A 26,070-nucleotide genomic window follows, 5' to 3' on the forward strand; every position below is an offset into this window, starting at 1 on the left:
CGCTTGAGAAGTGCTGCAAAGAAGAATGTGCAAAACTGTCCAAAGATAGGTGCACCAATTTTGCATCATGTTCAAGAGGTCATGAGGCTGTAACTGCTGCTAAAGCTGCATCAACAAAGTACTGAGCAAAGGGTGTGAATACTTACGTCCAAGTGATTTCTTAGTTTTTTTTATTATTATTATTATTTTTAATAAATTTGCAAAAACAAAAAACTTTCATGTTGTCATTATGGGGTGTTGTGAAAAAAATGACTGTACTCTATTTTGAAATAAGGCTGTAACATAACAAAATGTGAAAAAAATTAAACCCAGTGAAAATGTTCTGGATGCACCATGACTCCAGCGCTGCCACATAAAATCATTTGAAGTCTCCAGATGATCAAATTGTGATTTTTTTTCTGTATAAATAATACAAATTTAAAATATATTGTTATTTTCAAAGAAAACAGTGTGACTAAAAAGTTTAATAAGTTGATTTACAATAACACAAACAATGAAGTACAAAGATACAGAAAGAAATATGAATATTATTGTGCAGTCTTAGTTTTGTGCCATTTAACTCTTTATTTTCTCGTTGATTTATTTGTCGTAAAGTCTTCTTGAAAACGTTTCAGTCCAGTTGGTTCTGGAAGTTTCTCAGAACGTCCGGAAGGTTGACGAACGTTCTGAAGGCACGTTGTGCTGACGTCATCACGTCTAACCCAGCGATTGGAAGATAGTGCAAGAGAAACCGCCTATTTGATCGGTCCAGCGCTGTAATTGGAGGAAAGGACCAGCAGAAAGCCCGAGAAGAAACCAGACCAAAATAAGGAAAATATAAAAACAGGACGATAAAGATGAGCGACATTCAGACTCAAACAGAACCATAGTTACATCTACAACTACAAGATCCAGACATCAAGAGACAAACTTCTTCCCCGTTTTCTCATCGATTAGCAGTAAGTTTTAACAATTTTTAGTCTTTGAATGTAAATTTCTCTGTTATAACTTATGCCTTTAACATGACACATGGTTATTAATGTACTTATTTCTTCTTGTTTGGTATAAGTTAACATCCCATAAGTATTATTTTCTCTGTCAGCGTCAGACCCCAATCCTCTGCAATATATGAAAGATCTTTTTTATGATAGTGTAGCTATTGTAGGTGTTTAAACTTTTAGAGTCTTTTTAGTCGTATTAATATGAAATAGCCACAACTAATTATGAATTGTGTTTCAAAAACACCAGATACTTTGTTAATTCATAATCAAACTCAATCAGACAATTATTTTTATTGAATAATCATATTTTGTCTTTATGAATGAATATTTGTGTACAATGTAGAATTTTTGCAAAAAAAAAAAAAAAAAAAGATAAAGAAAGAAAGAAGAATGTCCGTGATAGTTTACCAGATCCTCTGTCAATGTCTTTAAATGTCTTCTCCTGTCCAAATCTGATCCTCATGTGTTTTAAAACACTTTTTTAGTTTAAAGTAAGCCTCCATTAAAAAATAAAATAAAAAATAAAACTGTTGACTGACATCCTTTTGCTTGTTCAGGCACTTACAGATTTTGAAGTCAGTTAATAGCAGTAAGTGCTTTAACAAATTTATTTTACTCTTTCAATGTAGAGTAACTTCTGATTTTAACTAATGATAATAATTTATATGTTTATTAACATGACACATGGTTATTAGTGTATTTATTTCTTCTTGTTTGGTATAAGTTAACATCCGAGAATTATTTTTTTTCTCAGTCAGCTTTTAATATATCATATGGCCCTAATCCTCTGCAATATATAAACTTTAAGAAAATCTTTTTATTCATATTAATATGAAGAAGACACAGCAAATGATAAATTGTGGTTTTATAGGCAGCACCTACTTTGTTTATTCTTAATCAAACTCAGTCAGACAATACTGAATAATCATATTTTTCTTTGTGAATGAATATTTGTGTACAATGTAGAACTTCTGCAAAAAAAAAAGATGAACAAAGAAAGAAGAATGTCCATGTACGTTTTCCAGATCATCTTTAAATGTGTTTTGTCCAAACCTGATCCCCAAGTGTTTTAAAACACTTTTAGTTTCAACTAAGACTCCAGAAAAAAAACAAAAAAAAAAAACTGAAGAAAACTGTTGTTGACTGTCATCTTTTGCTTGTTCAGGCACTTACAGATTTTGAAGTCACATTTGTGAAAGAATTTTATATTTCTAAACGCATTTTGCCTTTGTGTTTTCAGGTACCATATTTAAAACAAACGAAATGTCTTCAGCTAAAGGCGTAGCTATCGGCATCGACCTGGGCACCACCTACTCATGTGTGGGGGTTTACCAGCATGGGAAAGTGGAAATCATCGCCAATGACCAGGGTAACAGGACCACTCCCAGCTATGTGGCATTCACCGACTCTGAGAGACTTATCGGGGACGCAGCCAAGAACCAGGTGGCTTTGAACCCCAGCAACACCGTGTTTGATGCCAAGCGACTGATTGGAAGAAAGTTTGATGACTCCCTGGTGCAGGCGGACATGAAGCACTGGCTGTTCAAGGTGGTTTCAGATGGAGGGAAGCCTAAAATCAAAGTGGAATACAAAGGGGAGGACAAGACCTTCTCCCCTGAGGAGATCTCCTCCATGGTCCTCGTGAAGATGAAGGAGACTGCTGAGGCCTACCTGGGACACAAGGTGTCCAATGCTGTCATCACAGTCCCAGCGTACTTCAATGACTCCCAGCGACAGGCAACTAAAGATGCAGGAGTCATTGCAGGACTGAACGTGCTGAGAATCATTAATGAGCCAACAGCAGCTGCCATCGCATATGGTCTGGACAAAAGCAAGGCAGGAGAACATAACGTCCTGATCTTTGACCTGGGTGGGGGCACCTTTGATGTGTCAATCCTGACAATTGAGGATGGTATCTTTGAGGTGAAAGCCACGGCGGGAGACACTCACCTGGGTGGAGAAGACTTTGACAACCGCATGGTGAACCACTTTGTGGAAGAGTTCAAGCGAAAATACAAGAAGGACATCAGCCAGAACAAGAGAGCGCTGAGGAGGCTGTGGACAGCATGTGAGAAAGCCAAGAGAACCCTGTCCTCCAGCTCCCAGGCCAACATTGAGATTGACTCTTTGTTTGAGGGCATCGACTTCTACACGTCCATCACCAGGGCTTGCTTTGAGGAGCTGTGTTCAGACCTGTTCAGGGGAACATTGGAGCCGGTGGAGAAAGCACTGAGGGATGCCAAAATGGACAAGGCACAGATCCATGATGTCGTCCTGGTTGGAGGCTCCACCCGAATCCCCAAAATCCAGAAACTCCTGCAGGATTTCTTGAATGGCAGGGAGCTGAACAAGAGCATCAACCCAGATGAGGCGGTGGCTTATGGAGCTGCAGTCCAGGCTGCCATTCTCTCTGGTGATACCTCAGGCAAAGTTCAGGACCTGCTGCTGCTGGATGTGACACCTTTGTCCCTGGGTATTGAGACGGCTGGAGGAGTTATGACATCCCTGATTAAACGCAACACCACCATCCCAACTAAACAAACTCAGACCTTCAGCACGTATTCCGACAACCAGCCCGGTGTTCTGATCCAGGTCTATGAAGGGGAACGAGCCATGACCAAGGACAACAATCTGCTGGGCAGGTTTGAGCTGACAGGAATCCCTCCTGCTCCTCGCGGGGTCCCACAGATTGAGGTCACCTTTGACATTGATGCCAATGGCATTTTGAATGTGTCCGCTGTGGACAAAAGCACAGGCAAAGAGAACAAAATCACCATCACCAACGATAAGGGCCGACTGAGCAAAGAAGAGATCGAGAGGATGGTGCAGGATGCAGAAAAATACCAAGCTGAGGACGAGCTTCAGAGGGACAAAATTGCTGCTAAGAACTCGCTGGAGTCGTACATCTTCCATGTGAAGAGCACCTTGCAGGATGAGAACCTGAAGGGCCAAATCAGTGAAGAGGAGAAGAAGAAGCTGATGGAGATGTGTGACGAGACCACCAACTGGCTGGAGAACAACCAGCTGGCTGATAAAGACGAGTACCAACACAAGCAGAAAGAGCTGGAGAAAGTGTGGAACCTTGTTATCAGCAGGTTGTATCAGGGAGGAGCATCTGCACGCAGCTGTAGGGACCAGGCACGAGACGCTCCACAGGGACCTACAGTAGAAGAGGTGGACTAAAGAGACCCTTCAGATGGTCTATGAACACTGGATCTATTCTTTGCACATCTGCAGTCACACAGTAAAAGGACAGGCCTCACGTCTCGAGACCAATAACCACACTACATTACAAACAGCTTCTGTCTCCATGATGGACATTTCCAAAAGACCTTTGCAGTAAACACAACTTCACATAGATTCTATTCTACACTTTACTAAAAGTGTCTCAGTCCATCCTTGGGTGTACAAGTGTTCTTATGATGACAATTTCTTGTCATGAAAGTGGCTGAAACCACAAAAATTGATTGTGTTCCATAAGAAAGAACCTTGATTCTGATTTATATTAATAAAACTCAGGATTTTTGTTTGTATATATTTGTAACATATTTTGTACTCATTGTTTTATGAGAACCTGTAATGATTTAAATGTTTCTTAACTTGATGCAGTTTGTCTCTTTTGTATTGCTGGTCACTGTAATAAAGATGACTGTAAATAAATTATTTGTCTTCTGATGATTTTTGTTCATCATTTTAATTCATTCAGAATATTGGGAGTATGGAACTTTTTGTTGCATTATTGGATTTTTCTGTGTCCTTGAAATCACATTTGAGAAATTAATATAAAAAAGCTCATCATTGTTAAAAATTTTCTACTTGTCAAATGAATGAATTTGACACTAAAAAGCACGTGGTTGCATCAATGTAGAATGTAAATATTTTAGTCATAGCCCCAACCCTGAATTTATAAACCTACATGTCATCACACTAAGCTTTTATTGTTTCACTGCACTAGAGTTTGTACTCAGGGGCTGGAGAGGGGGAGTATGTGACAAGAATAGTGGGATGTGATGAATTGGGTGCTTCCTTATAGCATGAGAATAATATAACAGCGTTTACTCTGTTGACTAATTTGCCAACATGTCCCATGATATTGCTACTTTTACTTAAGTAAAAGATCTGAGTACTTCTTCCAATACTGCTGTTTATGGACAACACTTAAAAACTTACAAAATTATTTGAATACATTTATTTTGGAAGCAGGACTTGGGTTACGGGAGATTTTGTTAGATTTTGAACACTAATATTATTATTAATAATAACATAATATTCAATCATTCATCTTCAACCGCTTATCAGGAATGGGATTGCGGGGGCAACAGCTCCCGTAATGTGGATGGAAGTCTTCCAAGCTTTCAATAACATTTTATTATTTAAAAACATTATAATATGATTTATTAGATTCCTAAACTCATAATTTATTTATTCATTAAATTATGATAATGTGTGGTCTGATCATCTGTGGTTTTGTTCTCAAAATATGAAGATGTAGACACTGATTTTATATTAGTTTGCATATTTTACTCGTATTTATCACTAGCTGTCCTGCTAGTCAGTAACTACCTGTCTGTCTATAAAACCAATAAAGAAACAGACAAGAGACATTCTACCAGAAATGTAGATTACCTTTCCTGGAAGTGTTTAGGATGAATGCAAAGGAAATTTGTATAATCCAAACAAATTAACACTGATAAAGTAGATGATTTCTGAGTTCTGTTGGAGAATATGTCATAGGATCTCAGATTTTTTTTTTTTGGTAAATAATAGGTTAATTATCACAAAACATTTAAATATGCAGGTAAACATTTAGCAAGCTGTTCTGCTCAAAAATGACTCATGTTTCACACAGACATGTCAGGAGCAGCAACACATCTGTCAGTCCCCTCGCCCCACTTCAACCAGCCCAGGAAGCCCTGATGTGAGCTGTGTGTTGAATTCCTTGATGGTGATGGTCAAGCAGATAAGCGTTAGGCTTGAGAACAGAGGATCCTTGGTTCGAATCCCAGCCTGACAAGACAATCACTAAGGGCCCTTGGACAAGGTCCTTGATCCCCTAGTTGCTCACGGTGTGTAGTGAGCGCCTTGTTTGGCAGCACCCTGACATTGGGGTGAATATGAGGCATTATTGTAAAGCGCTTTGTGCGTCTGATGCAGATGGAAAAGCGTGATATAATTGCAATCCATTTATTATCGAAAAAAACAGACACAAAGAATAAAAAATATTCTTAAATGAAAAAAAGACTGTAGTTTTTATTTATTTCAGAATTACTTTAATGGTTTAAAAAGTATCAGCTTTCACTAAAATATAATGTTTGGCCAGTAGTTTGGAACAATCAACAGGGAACATTTCTAGCGTGTGCAGACTGGGTGAAGTCAGAGAAATGTTTACATTTTTTGGAAATCAGAAGATTAAATTGCAACAACCACATAGCCTCATATATGTTTTTGTCAGTCTCGAGTATCAGTCTTGCAGCAAACAATTGAATTTAAATGAATTTCATTGTATTTTCAGTGCTTATCCTACCAAATAACTGTCAAATCACATTTTTCTTTTCACACATATGAGATTCATAGTCAAAAACATCAATAAAATGCATAGTATTATGTAAAACACCATCAAAATTTTCAATACCGGTTTTATGGTTGGGTACAGGCGCAGTAAGATTCCTTTTCATGGGGCCCAAAATCCCCGGTGGTGCCCCTGTTAGCAATAAATATATAAAATATGCAAGCTAATATAAAATCTACATCTCCTTCATAATTTAATGAATGAATAAATTGAGTTTTGGAAGTTGATAAACTTCCTTGACCCAACTCCCGCTACCACGATAAAATTTATTTAAATCATTTTGTAAGCTTTAAGTGTTGTCCATCAACAGTAGCAGTGGAAGAAGTACTCAGATATTTTACTTAAGTAAAAGTAGCAATATTTATCAAAATAATGGGACACATTTGCAAATTAGTCAACAGACTAAATGTTATTACATTATTTTCATGCTATAAAAAAGCACCCAGTTCATCACATCTCACCATTTCTGTCACATACCCCCCCCCCAAAAAAAATTAAATAAATAATGCAGAGATGGCAGCACCAAAATATCCAAATTGCAATGAATAAAAATTGAAATACAGTCTCGAGTGCAGTGAAATCATGAAAGCTTACTGTCATGATATTGAGCTTTATAGATTCTATTTAGTTTGTAACTGGGTTTCATCAATGTGATATCTGCTCTCACATTCAGCCAATGAAGAGAAACCAGTACAGGTCAGATTTTGTCAAATTCCCTTCTGGTTAAAATTCAGTAGCATTCAAGATGTTTAAAATTTATCTGTGTGATAGAATGAATAACTTCTCTAATGGTAGAATAACTGTGTAAAAACATGGAATTTCGCAAGGTGTTTCTTTTGGAATATAAATAGATTTGCACTGACCTGGCTGAGGTACGGCTAAAATATTTACAACATTCTCGATAGATATTAAATAATAAAAATACCAAAATAAATGAAGATTGTTCTGCTGTGTTTTGTGTCAAATTCTTCAGATTCTTTCATTTGAGGAATAGAAAATGTTTAACATTGATGAGCTTTTTCATATTAACCACCGTGTTAGTGTGATTTCAAGGACCCAGAAAACCCCAATAATGCCACAAAACGTCTGACTGCCTCAAAATTCTGAATGAATTAAAATGATAAACAAAAATAGTCAGAAGACAAATAATTTATTGACAGTCATCTTTTTGCAGTGTCCAGCAAAACAAAAGAGACAAACTGCATCAAGTTAAGAAACATTTAAGTCATTACAGCTTCTCATAAAAAGATGAGGAAAAAATGTTACAAACATATCAACAAAAATCCAAAAACTTTTAAGTCAGAATCAAAGTTCTTTCTTCTCCCATGTGTGTTATGACAATCAATTTTTGTGGTTTCAGCCACTTTCATTAGACGAAATTGTCATCATAAGAACACTTGTACACACAAGGATGGACTGAGACACTTTAGTAAAGTGTTTTTTTTTTATATCAACAAACAAAGCTTACAGGCTTATAACGCTTTCACAATAATTTGAGCAGCCATTTGTAAAATCAAAAAGAAACAATGCAAAAACAAACAGCCAACAACATTAAGGTACCACCGAGGTAAAAGACAAATCTATCATGTTGTCATAAAGCCATAATGCGTTCTTATTTTTACAGATTTTTAAAGAGTCCTTAAGGGAAGACATTTCTTTAAAAAAAACACTAAAGGCAGGTTTGTTATTTCCAAATTAACATTTATGTCAAAAGAATTTTGCCGTGATAAGCAGGTTATTAATTGTAAACTCTTTTTTCTTGTTTTGCAATATAACACCGAATTTTACGCCTGTATAATTCAAAGACAGGATACTCAAGTTATACTGTTTAGCCCATGAACAAAACTGTCCCAGAAAAGTTTTGTAAAAATACTGGTAAAAAAGAGATGTTCTTCTGTTTCTATATTTTTGTTACAAAAATTCATTCATTGTCAGCAATATTGAATTTGGAATGTAAAAATTCTTTACAGGGATAAATGTTGTTAATAATCTTAAAGTGAACTTCTTTGGCTTTGGGTGGGATCAGAAATTTAACATAATTGCATCTAATGCTTCTAACATCTTGACTACTCAATCCTAATAAATTCTTTCTTCTAAGAGATAAGGAAAAAAATTAATTGGTGAGGGAAGTTTGAAGAAAATTGTGATTACATGTTTGTCCACAAGGAGGCAGTATTAGACCAAAAGAGAGTGCAAAGAAGGGACAATGTGTGTTTTTAAAAGGGAACCTCTCAAAGCGCAGATAAAAGCTTGTGGGATTGCATTAATAACATCATTAAACTGTTGAACCGTCCAAACAATGTTGTATTGATGGGTAAACTCTGGAAAGTTGAGAAAGTTCCCTCTCACATCCATTAAATGCAGTATCGACCAGATTCCCTTTTCATACCAAACATTAAAATAGAATGATTTCTTTGTTATAACGATATATCTGTTGTTCCATATTGGTGTGTCATGAAGGGTGAAGTTATGTTTATATATTAATTTCCAGTATTGTAAAACTTGTTCATGAAATTTGGACAGTTTTATGGGTAATTTGGATGATTCGAAATTGCACTGTAAAAGAAATTGGATGCTGCCTACATTTGAGAATATTTTGGATGGGAGATTAAACCATAAAGAATCTATACGAGTCAAGAAATTTTGTAGCCACCATAATTTTAGGGCCCCTTTCATAGGGGCAAAATCAATTGCATTAAGGCTGTTGTGAAAGTGACGTGACACGGACCCACAACAGGGGGCGTTAATGAACGGACAATGGATAAGCCAAAAAGTAACAATTTAATGTTGTGAATCGCACAACAACGTACAGACAATAACAATATGGTGGACTGTCAATCATACACCAGGTGACGTGTGGGCAGGCTCGACGATAGAAGACGCCTGGAGAGAGAAGAGCTGGATCCCCACACAGCTTCCACCACCAACGGAGCTGAAGAACACCGGAGCCGCCAAGCCCTGCGCCCCAGGTGGCCGCTGTCTTCAGCAGTCAGACCCGGTACTGCTGGCAGAGAACAGAGACAGTCCAGATGAGTGTGAGTTCGCACACTCAGTAATCCCACAGTCTGTATTAAGTAAAGGAGGGAAAACCTCCACCTCCAATCACACACACTCGTGCAGCTCCTGGTCAACCACTTATCTGAGTTGGGATGTGAGGCGAAGCCGTCGCTGTCACACCAAACGCCAATCCTCCAGATAAGGAAACACTCCAGGAAAATGGCTGCAAATAGAAGTTCCAGTTATTACACACACAGTGTTAGTCAGCAGAGAAATTACCTGAATGGTAGTTGATTTCTCGGCGAGGAGGTGGAGTTGCAGTCCGGTCTTTGTAGTGGTGGTGATGGGTGACAGCTTGTGTTGATTGATGACAGCTGTCACCTCCAGCAAAGCCGATGCCCTCTCGTGCTTGAAGCCCGCACTTCAAGCAGGGCGCCATCTTGTGGTGGTGGGCCAGCAGTACCTCCTCTTCAGCGGCCCACACAACAAAGGCCACCTCCTCAAGAGATTTCACAATATCATTCTTCCATATATAATGATGTCGATTTTTCCAGATGAAATTGAAATTGTTTTGATTGATTTGTTTAATCACAGACTGTGGAATATTTAAAGAGTATGCACGGTAAATAATTCTAGAGAGGCCTTCCATTTTAGAGAGCATCAGTCTACCGAAGATGGAGAGATCTCTCTGTAGCCATGTGTTTAAAATAGCTTTACTCTTTTTAATAGTGTTATCAAAATTGTTTTTATGCTTTGTTCTTGGTTTTTGGAAATATTAATTCCTAAATATTTAACTTGATTTTTAACTGGTATGCTATATAGCATTGTCTGTGGGCAATCATGGATGGGCATTCATTCACATTTATCAATGTTTAAATAAAGACCAGATGCTTCTGAAAAGCGTGTTACTATTTGTAGAGCTATTGGTATTTGTGCTTCATTTTTAAAGAAAAGAGTAGTATCATCTGCAAGCTGACTTATAGTTAGTATCTTCCCCATGACATCAATTTTTTTTTTTTTTTTAAGTCTTCACAGTGTTTTACCATAATGCAGCCTTGCCGGATGCCTCTTTTCACATCGAAATGTTTACAGGTCCCAAAAGGGAGTAAAACAGAACTATTAATGTCAGTGTATAACATTTGAATTATTTCACAGAAAGAAGCCCCAAACCCAAAGTGACGTAAGGTATCCAAAATAAACTAATGTTCCACACGGTCAAAAGCCTTGCAAAAGTCCAAGAAAAGAATGAAACCCTCATCAATGTTGTCACAATAATCTAATAAATCTCGCACTAGCCTTGAATTACTATAGATAGAGCGACCTCTGAGAAAGCCAGATTGAGATTCGCTGCTAATCTGTGAGACGCCTTTTTTGAGCCTGTTAGCAATGACATGAGCAAACAATTTATAATCTACATTGAGCAATGTTATTGGTCTGAGGTTGCTCAAATATTTTTTGTCCTTACCACTTTTGGGGATCAGTGAGATGAGACCTTGTTTCATTGTGGTCATCAGGAATTTGTTTTTAGTGCATTCCTGTATAGCAAAGAAAAAAGGTCTTTTATGTCTTCCCAAAAGTGTTTAAAAAAGTCTGAGGAGAGGCCATCCTGGTCAGGAGATTTCCTTAAAGAGAGTTGTTTAACTGCATCATCCAGTTAAAACATTTCAAAGTCAGAGTCACACATATTCTTAAAGTCCAGGGAGATGGATGGAATGTTGTGTTTTATACTGTCCAGAAGAGAAGCGTCACTAATGGAGGTCGAAGGAGTGTAAAGACTAAATTGGTAGACCTCATCAGAAATTACTTTTGGGTCCATGCATTCCATTCCATTGATAATGAGACTGTTGATCAGATTCCTCTCCTGTCTTCTCCTTTCCAGACCGCAGAAATAAGATGTGTTTCTCTCGCCTTCTTTGATCCATTTGGCTCTCGATCTGAAAGCTCCTTTAGCTTTCCTTGCGCTCAGTTCATCCAGTTTGGATTTTAGATTTATGAAGGCAGCTTTGTCCGAGTCCAACATTGGGGTTTGTTTAATCATCCAAATCTTGTATTAGTTTAAGTTCTTTTTCCCTTAAGACACTTATAGCAAAGTGCAAAAAAGAATTTATGTCTATGTTTGTAGTTTTGAGTTTTGTGTCATGTGACTCTTGTCAGGAGCTTATTTCCGGTTATTTGAGTTTTGTGCCATTTATCTCTTTTTTTTCTCTTTGATTTATATGTCGTGAAATCATCTTTAAAGCGTTTCAGTCCAGTTGGTTCTGGAAGTTTCTCAGAACGTCCGGAAGGTTGTCGAACGTTCTGAAGGCACGTTGTGCTGACGTCATCACGTCAAGCCCAACGATTGGAAGAGAGTGCAAGAGGAACCGCCTATTTGATCGATTCAGCGCTGTGATTGGAGGAAAGGACCAGCAGAAAGCCCGAGAAGAAACCAGACCAAATAAGAAAAATATAAAAAGAGGACGATAAAGATAAGCGACATTCAGACTGGAACAGAACCAGAACTAGAACTACAAGATCCAGACATCAAGAAACAAACTTCTTCACCGCTTTCTCATCGATTAATAGCTGTAAGTGCTTTAACAAATTTATTTTACTGTTTAAATGTAGAGTAACTTCTGATTTTAACTAATGATAATTTATATGTTTATTAACATGACACATGGTTATTAGTGTATTTATTTCTTCTTGTTTGGTATAAATTAACATCTGAGATTTATTATTTTTGTCAGTCAGCTTCTATCATATGACCCTAATCCTCTGCAATATATAAACTTTGAGAAAATCTTTTTAGTAATATTAATATGAAATAGACACAGCAAATTATAAATTGTGGTTTTATAGGCAGCACCTACTTTGTTTATTCTTAATCAAACTCAGTCAGACAATACTGAATAATCATATTTTTCTTTGTGAATGAATATTTGTGTATAATGTAGAATTTCTACAAATAAAAAAAAAGATGAACAAAGAAAGAAGAATGTTTCCCCCAAGTGTTTTAAAACACTTTTTAGTTTCAACTAAGACTCCAGAAAAAACAAAACAAAACAAAACTGAAGAAAACTGTTGTTGACTGTCATCTTTTGCTTGTTCAGGCACTTACAGATTTTGAAGTCACAGCTTTGAAAGAATTTTATATTTCTAAACGCATTTTGCCTTTGTGTTTTCAGGTACCATATTTAAAACAAACGAAATGTCTTCAGCTAAAGGCGTAGCTATCGGCATCGACCTGGGCACCACCTACTCATGTGTGGGGGTTTACCAGCATGGGAAAGTGGAAATCATCACCAATGACCAGGGTAACAGGACCACTCCCAGCTATGTGGCATTCACCGACTCTGAGAGACTTATCGGGGACGCAGCCAAGAACCAGGTGGCTTTGAACCCCAGCAACACCGTGTTTGATGCCAAGCGACTGATTGGAAGAAAGTTTGATGACTCCCTGGTGCAGGCGGACATGAAGCACTGGCCGTTCAAGGTGGTTTCAGATGGAGGGAAGCCTAAAATCAAAGTGGAATACAAAGGGGAGGACAACACCTTCTCCCCTGAGGAGATCTCCTCCATGGTCCTTGTGAAGATGAAGGAGACCGCTGAGGCCTACCTGGGACACAAGGTGTCCAATGCTGTCATCACAGTCCCAGCGTACTTCAATGACTCCCAGCGACAGGCAACTAAAGATGCAGGAGTCATTGCAGGACTGAACGTGCTGAGAATCATTAATGAGCCAACAGCAGCTGCCATCGCATATGGTCTGGACAAAAGAAAGGCAGGAGAACATAACGTCCTGATCTTTGACCTGGGTGGGGGCACCTTTGATGTGTCAATCCTGACAATTGAAGATGGTATCTTTGAGGTGAAAGCCACGGCAGGAGACACTCACCTGGGTGGAGAAGACTTTGACAACCGCATGGTGAACCACTTTGTGGAAGAGTTCAAGCGAAAACACAAGAAGGACATCAGCCAGAACAAGAGAGCGCTGAGGAGGCTGAGGACAGCATGTGAGAAAGCCAAGAGAACCCTGTCCTCCAGCTCCCAGGCCAACATTGAGATCGACTCTTTGTTCGAGGGCATCGACTTCTACACGTCCATCACCAGAGCTCGCTTTGAGGAGCTGTGTTCAGACCTGTTCAGGGGAACATTGGAGCCGGTGGAGAAAGCACTGAGGGATGCCAAAATGGACAAGACACAGATCCATGATGTCGTCCTGGTTGGAGGCTCCACTCGAATCCCCAAAATCCAGAAACTCCTGCAGGATTTCTTGAATGGCAGGGAGCTGAACAAGAGCATCAACCCAGATGAGGCGGTGGCTTATGGAGCTGCAGTCCAGGCTGCCATTCTCTATGGTGATACCTCAGGCAAAGTTCAGGACCTGCTGCTGCTGGATGTGACACCTTTGTCCCTGGGTATTGAGACGGCCGGAGGAGTCATGACATCCCTGATTAAACGCAACACCACCATCCCAACTAAACAAACTCAGACCTTCAGCACATATTCCGACAACCAGCCCAGTGTTCTGATCCAGGTCTATGAAGGGGAACGAGCCATGACCAAGGACAACAATCTGCTGGGCAGGTTTGAGCTGACAGGAATCCCTCCTGCTCCTCGCGGGGTCCCACAGATTGAGGTCACCTTTGACATTGATGCCAATGGCATTTTGAATGTGTCCGCTGTGGACAAAAGCACCGGCAAAGAGAACAAAATCACCATCACCAACGATAAGGGCCGACTGAGCAAAGAAGAGATCGAGAGGATGGTGCAGGATGCAGAAAAATACCAAGCTGAGGACGAGCTTCAGAGGGACAAAATTGCTGCTAAGAACTCGCTGGAGTCGTACGTCTTCCATGTGAAAAGCACCTTGCAGGATGAGAAGCTGAAGGGCCAAATCAGTGAAGAGGAGAAGAAGAAGCTGATGGAGACGTGTGACGAGACCATCAACTGGCTGGAGAACAACCAGCTGGCTGATAAAGACGAGTACCAACACAAGCAGAAAGAGCTGGAGAAAGTGTGGAACCTTGTTATCAGCAGGTTGTATCAGGGAGGAGCATCTGCACGCAGCTGTAGGGACCAGGCACGAGACGCTCCACAGGGACCTACAGTAGAAGAAGTGGACTAAAGAGACCCTTCAGATGGTCTATGAACACTGGATCTATTCTTTGCACATCTGCAGTCACACAGTAAAAGGACAGGCCTCACGTCTCTGAGACCAATAACCACACTACATTACAAACAGCTTCTGTCACATAGATTCTATTCTGCACTTTACTAAAAGTGTCTCAGTCCATCCTTGTGTGTACAAGTGTTCTTATGATGATGATTTTTTTGTCATGAAACTGGCTGAAACCACAAAAATTGATTGTGTTTCATAAGAAAGAACCTTGATTCTGATTTATATTAACAAAACTCAGGATTTTTGTTTGTATTTATTTGTAACATATTTTGTACTCATCGTTTTATGAGAACCTGTAATGATTTAAATGTTAACTTGATGCAGTTTGTCTCTTTTGTATTGCTGGTCACTGCAATAAAGATGACTGTAAATAAATTATTTGTCTTCTGATGATTTTTGTTCATCATTTTAATTCATTCAGAATATTTGGAGTATGGAACTTTTTGTTGCATTATTGGGGTTTTCTGGGTCCTTGACACTAAAAACAGCAAAACAATCTTCGTTTATTGGAAGGGTAGGGGGAGATGCAGAGGGGGAGTATGTGACAGGAATAGTGGGATGTGATGAACTGGGTGCTTCCTTATAGCATGAGAATAATATAAGTGTTTACTCTTTTTTGCCAACATGTCCCATTATATTGCAACTTTTATTTAACCCCTTAAGCCTTTCTAGAGCCCTTTACAACACTCAAAGTGACCAAAGTGCTTTACAACAAAATTTAAAAACAAAACATGATAAAAACAAATATCCAACAATAAAACCATTACAAAAACAGTTATACAAAAAATGCATAAAAACATTTAATAGCATAAAATCAAGCGCCATCATGCTACTGAGTGTTAAAAGCCAGCCTGAACAAATGCGTCTTGAGCCTGGACTTAAAAAGCTCTAAGTCAGAGATGATTCTCATTTCAGGGGGCAATTTATTCCAAAGTTTGGGCCCAGCAACAGAGAAGGCCCGATCACCCCAGCGTTTAGACCTGGACCTGGGCACCTCCAGTAAAATCTGATTTACAGACCTCAAAGACCTGTTTGAGACCCGAGGATGCAAAAGCTCAGTCAAATAAGGAGGGGCCAGGCCATTAAGGGCTTTAAAGACAAACATCAAAATTTTAAAATCAACTCTAAAAGAGACTAGAAGCCAGTGCAAATTAAAAAGAACTAGGGTGATGTGCTGACGTCTTGATATGTTTGTTAAAAATCGGGCTGCAGCATTTTGCACCAGCTGGAGACGACTCAGAGATGTCTGAGGAACTCCGACATAAAGGGCATTACAATAGTCAATTCTAGAGCTGATAAAAGCGTGGATAGTTTTTTCAAGGTCAGTGTGGTTTAAAAATGGTTTAACCTTAGATAAAAGACGCAACTGATAAAAACTTGTTCTTACCACGCTGTCAATTTGTTTGTCAAATCTAAAAGAATTGTCAAATACCACCCCAAGATTTCTTACTATAGGTTTCAAAGACGCAGACAATAAACCAGAACCTAGAAGAGCAGGGTCACCACACAAAATGTAATCAGTTTTGTCCTCGTTCAAATGAAGGAAATTTTTCTGTAACCACAGCTTTATATCAGCCATGCAGTCTGACAAACGTTTGATAGCGTCATTTGTATGTGAAGACACTGGCAGACAAATCCGCAGGTTATCTGCACAGCAGTGAAAACACATGTTAAGTCTCTCCATAATGGAGCCCAGTGGTAACATATAGAGACAAAACAAAATGGGTGTTGTGAAAAGTGTAGCAACACGGACCCACAACAGAAATGAAATGAACGGACAATGGACTAAGCCAAATATAACAATTTAATGTTGTGAATGTGCACAACAGAGCAACAGACAACACAATTGAGATCAACAGTCAAATAAGTTACGGTGGTGTGTGAGCAGGCTCGAGGATAGGAGACGCCCGTCCAGAAAAGAGCCGGATCCCACACGCCTTCCACTCCACCGGACCTGAAGGCAATCCTGGAGCCACCAAGCACTGGGTCCCCAGGTGGCCACTGCCTCCGGCTGTCAGATCGGGTACTGCTGGCAGGAAGAACAGACAGGTGATGGTGGGTGTGTGAACACCCAGCAAACAGTTCAACATAAAGGTGGAAAGCACCTCCACCTCTCAATCACGGAGCTTGTACAGATCCTGAAGTAACACTTAAACAGTCTGCAAACTCAGAATAATGTCAGTCAGCACAGAAGTAAAAACGTTACCACTGTATGATACCAAAGGCTGAGACGTTTATTTATCGGTAGACGATTTCTCGGCAGTGAGGTGAAGATGCTGCCCGGCTCTTATGGAGGTGTGGATGATGATGATGATGAGTGACAGCTGGTGTTGTTGATGAGTGACAGCTGCCACTCCCGGTGCTCCGGCGCCCTCACGTGCCTGAAGCCCGCATTTCAGGCAGGACGCCCTCTGGTGGTGGGCCAGCAGTACCTCCTCTTCAGCGGCCCACACAACAGTACCACCCCCTCAACGGGCGCCTCCTGGCGCCCGACCAGGCTTGTCCGGGTGACAGGAGTAGAAGTCGGCCAGGAGGGCCGGGTCCAGGATGAAGCTCCTCTTCACCCAGGAGCGCTCTTCGGGTCCATAACCCTCCCAGTCCACGAGATACTGGAACCCCCGGCCCTTACGACGGACGTCCAGGAGCTGGCGAACTGTCCACACAGGCTCCCCGTTGATGATCCGGGCAGGAGCCGGCACCGGTCCGGGGGCACAGAGGGAAGAGGTGTGGTGAGGCTTGATCCGGGAGACATGAAATACTGGATGGATCCACAGTGAAGCTGGTAGCCTCAGCTTCAACGCGACAGGACTGAGGACCTTAATGATGGGGAAAGGGCCGATGTACCGATCCTTCAGTTTGTGAGATTCCACCTGTAATGGGATGTCCTCTGTTGACAGCCAAACCTCCTGCACGGGCTGGTATGCAGGGGCCGGGGAACGCCGGCGGTCTGCATGGGCCTTGGCCCTCGTCTGGGCTTTGAGCAGGGCAGAGCGGGCAGAGCGCCACACCCAACGGCACCGCCTCAGATAGGCCTGGACCGAGGGCACCCCGACCTCTCCCTCCACTACCGGGAACAATGGGGGCTGGTACCCCAAGCACACCTCAAACTGGGAGAGGCCGGTGGCAGACGAGACTTGACTGTTGTGTGCGTACTCGATCCAGGCCAGATGGTTGCTCCAGGCCGTCGGGTGCGCCGAGGTCACACAGCGAAGGGCCTGTTCCAATTCCTGGTTGGCCCGCTCTACCTGTCCATTGGTCTGGGGATGGTACCCGGACGAGAGGCTCACGGAGGCCCCCAGTTCTCTACAGAAACTCCTCCAGACTTGCGAGGAGAACTGGGCACCACGGTCAGAGACGACATCGGATGGAATACCATGCAGACGCACGACGTGGTGGACCAGGAGGTCTGCGGTCTCCTGGGCTGTCGGGAGCTTCGGGAGGGCCATGAAGTGGGCCGCCTTGGAGAACCGGTCCACTATCGTGAGGATGGTGGTCATGCCCTGGGACGGCGGGAGGCCTGTGACGAAGTCCAGGCCGATGTGGGACCAGGGGCAGTGGGGCACAGGTAACGGCTGGAGGAGACCCTGTGCCTGTTGGTGGTCTGCCTTTCCCCAGCGGTTGAAGAAGTATAATCCTGTTGCGAGAAGGTGGGGCGGGAGGCTTACTGACAGGTGGGGGAGCAAGAACGTCAAAAAGAATTGGCAAATGATCTGAAATGGGAGTGTCTGATATTTCTGTAAGAGACACTGTGAGCCCATGAGTGATAATCAAGTCCAGAGTGTGTCCAGCATTATGGGTTGGTTTATCCACAATCTGAGTTAAATCGAAATTTGTCAGAAGACGTATAAAGTGAGTGGCCACCTGATTGGACTGGCAACAAACGTGGATATTAAAATCTCCACAGATTAGAATGTGATCATATTTGGGGACCAACTCAGCTAAGAACTCACTTTTACGTTGTCATAAAAGAATCAAATTGTATTTTTTTTATTCATATATTAATAATAATAATCGCAACAACAACAATAATAGTAATCACTGCTTCGATTGGTTCAAGGTTCAAAGCAAAGCTGCGTGGCAGAAAAGTTGATTACAGACCCGCTGCAGGTCTGTAATCAATGTAGAGAAATTATCATTTTCCTGACAAACACCCCCCAAGTGCGCAACTGCACTTGCGAACAACGCTGTGCGCCACACCGAAAATAAACTGGGCATGTATTGTAGGCCTAAACACTAGTCACACCAAATCCGGATAGAGTACAAAGTCCTCAGTGGTCCCTCGTTTATCGCGGGAGTTACCTTCTCCGCATTCACACCACACCGGGCGCTACGCGAGCGACTGCAGCCACAGGTTGCCATGTAATCCCTATGTAAGGATGCGTATTGGCGCCAAACGGCACAGCGCGACGCGAGTGAAGCGATTTTGAGCATTTTGCCCGTTTGTGGCGCGATATTGCATCATGTCACGTCGTGTTGCCCTCCTCCCCAAGTTGAAAATCTGAACTTTTTCGTCTTGTCGCGCCGCGATGACCAATCAGGGACTGAATATGTAGTGATGTGGAGATGTCTGGAGTTTGACTGAAGATGTGAACATGTCCTGTCTCTGGTAGCAGCCTGTGAGCAGGACTTATGTCTCTTTTGTCCTTTATTTCACATCATGACAGTTTTTGGAGCGAGCAGCAGCACCACAGCAGCGGGGAGAGGAGTTTCTTTTTCTTTACGTGCACGCGAGGGTCCATGGAGATTATTTTACTTATTAACTACACAGATGTATAATAAAGCAAATGGTGACTGGTTTCTAAAGACAATTATGACAGAGTTTTTTTTGGGAAAGAGCGAGGAGCAGCAAGCAGCAAGCCGCAGAGTTTCTTTCTTTCTTTTTTTTTACGTGAGCGCGCGAGCGAATCATCTGTGCGGAGAATATTTTATTAATTAACTACACAGATGTATAATAAAAGAAATGGTGACTGGTTTCTAAACACAATTATGACAGTTTTTTGGGGGAAAGCGAGCTGCAGCAAGCAGCGGAGTTCTTTTTTTTTTATTGTTTACATGTGTGCAGGTGAACGGGACAGTTGGTCCTCAAACTGGGTCCCGTAGAGGCGGAAGGACCGCGGAAAGCGGCCGTCATCCAGACGCAGCTCCTGCAGCAAATAATGATACTCTCTGTATTGGGAGCTTTTCACAACAACTCGCTCCGTGTGATCAAGGTCCGTCATGATGACTTGACGCTGAGCGGAATGGAAGCTCCTCCTATTTGATGACGCACCGAGGCGAATTTTCGCAACGAAAGTCCACCCAAGCAGAGCGACACACCGGGCGAAGGAGGCGCGTCCGTCGCCACGCGACCCCCGTGAATTTGTAGCGTCTGATTGCGCCCGGTGTGCAGTCCCGTCGCCAGATCTCAGTCTTAAGGGGGCTTATGAAATCCACCAGGTGGGCACCACTATTAATAGCTTATTTTTGCTTATTTTCACTATTCACGCAGCCCTAATCCCTCACAATGATCATCACATTAACCATGACCGGACCAGCGCGCTCTCTCTCTCTCACACACACACAAACAAACAAACACGTGCGCACATGTTCGCACGCACACACAAGTACAAATAACGTATTAGATCACACACAGCATCTCGAACTAAACAAACAAAAAAACACCACAGCGGGTGCATTTCAAAGCAACCAACGGACGGTGGCTACCAATTGCCAACACACACACACACACCACCACCAACTGAGCGTGCACATGACGTATTAGATGACAAGCATCTCAAACTAAAAAAAAAAAACACCACGGCGGGTGCATTTCAAAAGCAACCAACAGAGGGGTCGCATAGCAATAGTACCAATTGCAACACACACACCAGTGGTGGATGTTGGTCCTTCAAGGAGGAAGCTCAATTTCGGCCTACGTCAGAAAATGTGTTGGTTTATTTATACGTAAATTCTACCCTCCGTTCCTTTTCAAGAAACTACGTTTTATTTGTTACAGCACTTCCAGTCAGCCAGCTCACTTTGTCATACCAGGACAAGAAAAGGAAAAGACCTGTTACTTTTCCCCACCTTTTGCACCAAATTAATCTGAGGAGTTGATCGGCCCTGCTGTTAACTCTAAGTTTTTCTTCGTAAGGAGACTATCAAATGGCTTCGCCAAAATCCGGTCCACAACATTCAAACTGTCTGCCATTATGTGCAGCTTGCTACCTAGCTAGCTCGCTAGCTGGGACTGGCGCGAGGCTAGTGTGAAGTTTGTCCGCCTGTGAGAGCTTTGTGACGGTGGAGGAGCTCAGCAGCACCCGCTGCTCGGTAGGGACAAATACTGCGATAGAAGTCAGTCTCCAAACACAAGCAGCTACAAAAAAACCCCACCAGAAATAGAAGCTCGATTTGTCGCTAGTCGTTTTAACAAAGAAAATGCCGCTAAGAGGATTAGGAAAGTCTCCGTTCAACTCAGAACAGAATGAAAATTAAAAAATCTGCCCACGGATGTTTACAACCAAAGATCGCTGATTCGCTCATTTCGCTGTCAATCAAAAAGGGATTCAGCCTCAGACAGATCATCCAATCATCATGCAGAAGCTGAGCGTCCGGGCCAGCCCACTGCCCCATAGACCCCCAGACACGCTGAGCGTCCGATGGGCGGGACAAAGCCAGCATTTATCCAATGACTCGTCTCGTTTCGCTGCATGCTTTGTGTCGCTATTGAGTCTGTCACACTGTTTAAAGCACTGTGAAGCTGCGGGTTTGAGTGAGAGGAAAGCCGCGTCGTTACCAGTGATAAGAAGCTGATTCTGAACAAAGATGAGCGCGTTGTAGCGCATATTTAGTCAGTGACATGTACACACACAGTATATATTTGATCACCTTATTTTTTGACAATTTAGGAGAAGCTGAGCTTCCCTTGCAGTCTTAGAGCAAATCGCCTCTGACACACACACACACAATAAAAATTTGGACCTACTTTGAGTAGAGTGCCAGCGCTGTCCTCTCTTTCGTCCACTCTGTGTCAGGGCAGGATCCACGGAGGTAGAAATGGGTCCAGGGTTTTCTTTGCCAACGACATCATGTGTTGGTTTATCCGAAGTTACCGTGTTGGGGTTTAACCAGTTACGTATATCCACAATTTAGGAAAAGCACAAAAACTAGCTACTGTCTGCTGGCAAAACTCACACTTCGTTTCAGCATAACGCGGTAACTGACTGTTGCTGGGCAACACTGACGTGATTACATACGTAGACAAACTTTCCAACAAACTCACACGGTTTAATATATTTAATGTCTTAGTGATTATGCAACACTGGCCGTTTTAACCCAAAGCAAGTACAATAAAATGAAATTAGGATTTTATTTATCTGAGATCTGTGACTGTGATCTGCCTTGGGTGGGCGGGCCGGGGCGGGCCCAAGCATATCAGTGGGCGGGCCGGGGCGGGCCCCCACTGATACTCTTGGGCCCGCCCACAGCGACGGGTGTGCCGGTGTGAACGCGGCGGAATTCCGCGAAGTAGCGCTATTTTTTACACTTAGATGTTTAAGGCTGTAAAACCCCTCACGTTTTTCTTCTGTGCAAGAAGATTATAAACAGACACACGCAGAACACAATGCGCGGCGCTCCCTTCACTCACTGCCTCCGGGGGGTACGGATGCGAGACCCGCAAAGAATCCAAGTCCTCTCTCGGTGGCCACGGAGCTCTGCGGCTACGGTCAACATCCGAATCAAAACAGCGAGCGTAGCCTCTGGACCTGTTGCCAGATTTGGCGCAATTCCGCTCAGCAGACAAGAGGGCGGCGGTGTGATTGGCAGTGAGAGCATCGCGGTGATTTTTTTTTTTAATATATATATATATATTTTGTTTAGTCAAGAGAGGTGGCGGATCACGGATCCAGTATAAATAGCTGGCGAGCCAACGTCAGAGGTTCCGGAGCGCGCGTCCGAGGTTCCGGAGCGCGCTCCGGCTTGCTCCCCCTCAAATTAAGCCCTGCTTGGAGGTATATCCTGCAGTCTCGCATCCAATTTCTTCACTTGGTCCCCAGTGTAATATGCCTCTGCTTTGTTTGTTGATCCAGCCAAGTCCCCACAAATGTCTAGTAACTCCTAAGAAAGCTGTGTGCTGTGATTCGAACAAATGCATTTCACAGAGTCATAATGTGGTAACTGCATGACAACTGAAGGCCCCTTCACACCTTGATGCCCATCCCTGTTCTCTGTGACTCTATTGACAATCTCCTCTGATCATTGTGGGTTCTTGAGAGTGCTTCACCATTGTATGGTAAGTACGAATAGGAGGACCATTTCCATTTGCTATTGGTGTGCCTTCCTGCTTGCACCAGTCGCATCCAAACTTCCCATTGAACTGTTTGGAATTCCTCACTAAAGCCCTGGCAGGTGCATCCGCTGACAGACAAAGAGCAAAAATCCTGGTTTGGCCAAAAGGTTAGTGCAAACCATCTGCTCCCAATGCCCTAAGTTCAGTAATTCATTTATTCTGTGTAGGCTCTCAGTTGTCCAGGTGGTTTCCATAGTAGAGAAGCTTGAAGCTCTCGCATCAAGCAACCCAGTCCAGTCGAAGATTCAAGCTTCTCTACTATAAATTTCATTTACCAAACAGAAAAATTGGAGGATTTGAAAATAGAACTCCATCAGTGTTGAACAATAATGACAAGTCATTGGGACCTATTACGCCATCATGAAGAAGGTCTTATAAAGTTTACCATGAACAATGTCATTTATGTTAGTTTCTCTCAAGAGTTTCATCAATAGTTTGATTTTCAAGTGCAGCTGCCACTTCTGGTACTTTTATCATTCTTTGCAGTTGTGTTTTTGACAGCATCCTGAGAAAAACTACCTTCGGCAATCAAGATGTCTGCACTGAATTCATTGCCAGTTTGTACAATTCCTGTCAATTTCTCTGGGCCCAAGATATGCAGCCTCCATGCAATAATAGTGAACCTGAAACCTGCTAGAGCATAGTTATTTTTAATGCACAACAGAAACTTGAGCACCATTGATTATCATGAGATAAGCAATCTGTACACCAAAAAAAAAACCCAAAAACATCATACACCAACAAGAACATGATTTACTAGCATACCATGGCAATTATAACAGCACAGACTAACGCTGCATTTACACATAATGACAGCAAGTCACGAATGCCACTAAGTACACATTCTTGGCCGCTGATCATGAATTGATGATTTGAGGCAGAGGCGTCAGTTGTCCTCAGGAACTGCTGCAACCTGTTACCACGATTACGATTATTGGCACGTGTTGCTGCCGAATTATCAGGAACCATTACTCACGGTCAAGAATAATGTTCCGCGCTACTGCGCAGACCAGCGCATCATTACTTTCTGTCACATTGTGAATGAGGCGAATTGTCTCTACACACACCCCCATATTCATCCATCAGCTGCTGAACAATTCAGATCATTCCAATTTGCTCCTCAAAATCCACAGCAGAAGAACTTTTTGACTGCATGCTTAGTTGGGCTCTGTGCCATGGAGTGATGCAGAGAGGAGGAGGAGACGGACAGAGCCAGATGTGGGCTCCACACAGCTCTCGTCTCGCTCGTCTCGCAAGATGGATCAGTGCGCTCAGATGTGACCTCCACCACATGAAGCGAAATGAGGGTGGTGCGTGACATTCGTGGAAGATTTGTTGACAGTCAAAAACATGCTCCATGAAAATCATGCACTATTAAGAAACCTATTCAAATGCATTGTCACGTTAAGAATGTCAGGAATGCGCCAAGAATGGTGCAAATATGACATTCGTAACACGTCCTGCCTATGTGTAAACGCAGCATAACTCCCTTATATGAAACAAATTAGTCAGTACAGATGATGATTGAATAAAAAAAAACATACGTCGTACATTGAATCTTCAAAACTCTTGTACAGCACATACTTTGATGTAGGAACACTGTTTGGACAGTGTATATTCATCAAAGAAGATCATCCAAAGCACTATCAGAAAGACATGCTGCAAGACTTAGGACACTATTAGCAGTAGACTCTGACTTGGTAATGGGTGCATCTGGATAAATTGGAAGATTTCCATCTTCAAGCCTAATCCCTAAAAAAGGCAAAAAAACGGTGACCATCAGAAAGGTGTAACATTAGTCGTGGGGCTGATATCAGAAAGAGCCTTCGATAAACATATGGCTGCACTCATCAGACATGGACTGTTTCTAGTTGGTTGAGCCTTAATTTTTTTTATTATATGAACATTCATTCCGACACTATTAGATAGGCTAGCAGTGACCACTCACTGGCTACCACTATGCATATATTACCATCATGTATGAAGAACAGTCTCACAAAAATATTTGCCAATAATATAAATTTTCACATAAACAAGACTCCTAAAGGACCACCCAGGAACATGCTCTGATAATAAGATAGGATTCTGATTCACAAATTTGGAGAGGTCAAAAATATGAAAAGTTCATGAATGGATGGATACTTATGAGGAAAGTCAATATATCAGTTATAACAGAGCTAAAAGATGTTTTCATATCAATATATACATACCGTATTTCCTCCATTAGAAGTGCATACGCTTAGGTAAATGGCAGATGTGTTTCTATGGTCAAAATAAATAAATATAAATATTTTTAAATTCCTGTATACAAAGAATGAAATTTTTGGCCCAGGTGCGCTTGTAATAGAGGAAATACAGTAGTGTTCAGAATAATAGTAGTGCTATGTGACTAAAAAGATTAATCCAGGGTTTGAGTATATTTCTTATTGTTACATGGGAAACAAGGTACCAGTAGATTCAGTAGATTCTCACAAATCCAACAAGACCAAGCATTCATGATATGCACACTCTTAAGGCTATGAAATTGGTATTATATATATAATATATATATTAGTAAAAAAAGTAGAAAAGGGGTGTTCACAATAATAGTAGTGTGGCATTCAGTCAGTGAGTTCGTCAATTTTGTGGAACAAACAGGTGTGAATCAGGTGTCCCCTATTTAAGGATGAAGCCAGCACCTGCTGAACATGCTTTTCTCTTTGAAAGCCTGAGAAAAATGGGACATTCAAGACATTGCTCAGAAGAACAGCGTAGTTTGATTAAAAAGTTGATTGGAGAGGGGAAACTTATATGCAGGTGCAAAATATTATAGGCTGTTCATCTACAATGATCTCCAATGCTTTAAAAATGACAAAAAAAAATTTCTGTATAAATAATACAAATTTAAAATATATTGTTATTTTCAAAGAAAACAGTGTGACTAAAAAGTTTAATAAGTTGATTTACAATAACACAAACAATGAAGTACAAAGATACAGAAAGAAATATGAATATTATTGTGCAGTCTTAGTTTTGTGCCATTTAACTCTTT

The 26,070-nt window shown here is 41.6% G+C and overlaps 2 protein-coding genes across 3 annotated transcripts in view; both read left to right on the forward strand.

Moving 5' to 3' along the window:
• LOC117512250 (heat shock 70 kDa protein 1-like) overlaps positions 1-4,489 on the forward strand; it is a 20,068-nt gene extending 15,579 nt beyond the window's left edge. Inside the window, exons 1-2 of one of the 2 annotated variants that reach the window (XM_034172253.1) lie at positions 784-938; positions 2,221-4,489. In XM_034172253.1, coding sequence (XP_034028144.1) covers positions 2,244-4,163 — 1,920 coding nt within the window. In that variant the 5' untranslated portion in view covers positions 784-938; positions 2,221-2,243 and the 3' untranslated portion in view covers positions 4,164-4,489. Of the gene's footprint in view, positions 1-783; positions 939-2,220 lie in introns of those variants that run through there. The other variant, XM_034172254.1, reaches the window with a different exon arrangement.
• Positions 4,490-11,965: 7,476 nt separating this feature from the next.
• LOC117512253 (heat shock 70 kDa protein 1) lies at positions 11,966-14,692 on the forward strand. Its single transcript, XM_034172260.1, has 2 exons — positions 11,966-12,113; positions 12,714-14,692. The coding sequence occupies exon 2, from the start codon at positions 12,737-12,739 to the stop codon at positions 14,654-14,656; it is 1,920 nt and encodes a 639-aa protein (XP_034028151.1). The 5' UTR covers positions 11,966-12,113; positions 12,714-12,736; the 3' UTR covers positions 14,657-14,692.
• The last annotated feature ends 11,378 nt before the right edge of the window (positions 14,693-26,070 follow it).

The sequence above is a fragment of the Thalassophryne amazonica genome, chromosome 6, assembly GCF_902500255.1.
Source record: "Thalassophryne amazonica chromosome 6, fThaAma1.1, whole genome shotgun sequence".
Taxonomy (NCBI): domain Eukaryota; kingdom Metazoa; phylum Chordata; class Actinopteri; order Batrachoidiformes; family Batrachoididae; genus Thalassophryne; species Thalassophryne amazonica.

What these genes read in the sequence shown, in the direction of transcription:
- LOC117512253 (XM_034172260.1), top strand. Translation starts at nt 12,737, where the DNA reads ATGTCTTCAGCTAAAGGCGTAGCTATCGGCATCGACCTGGGCACCACC.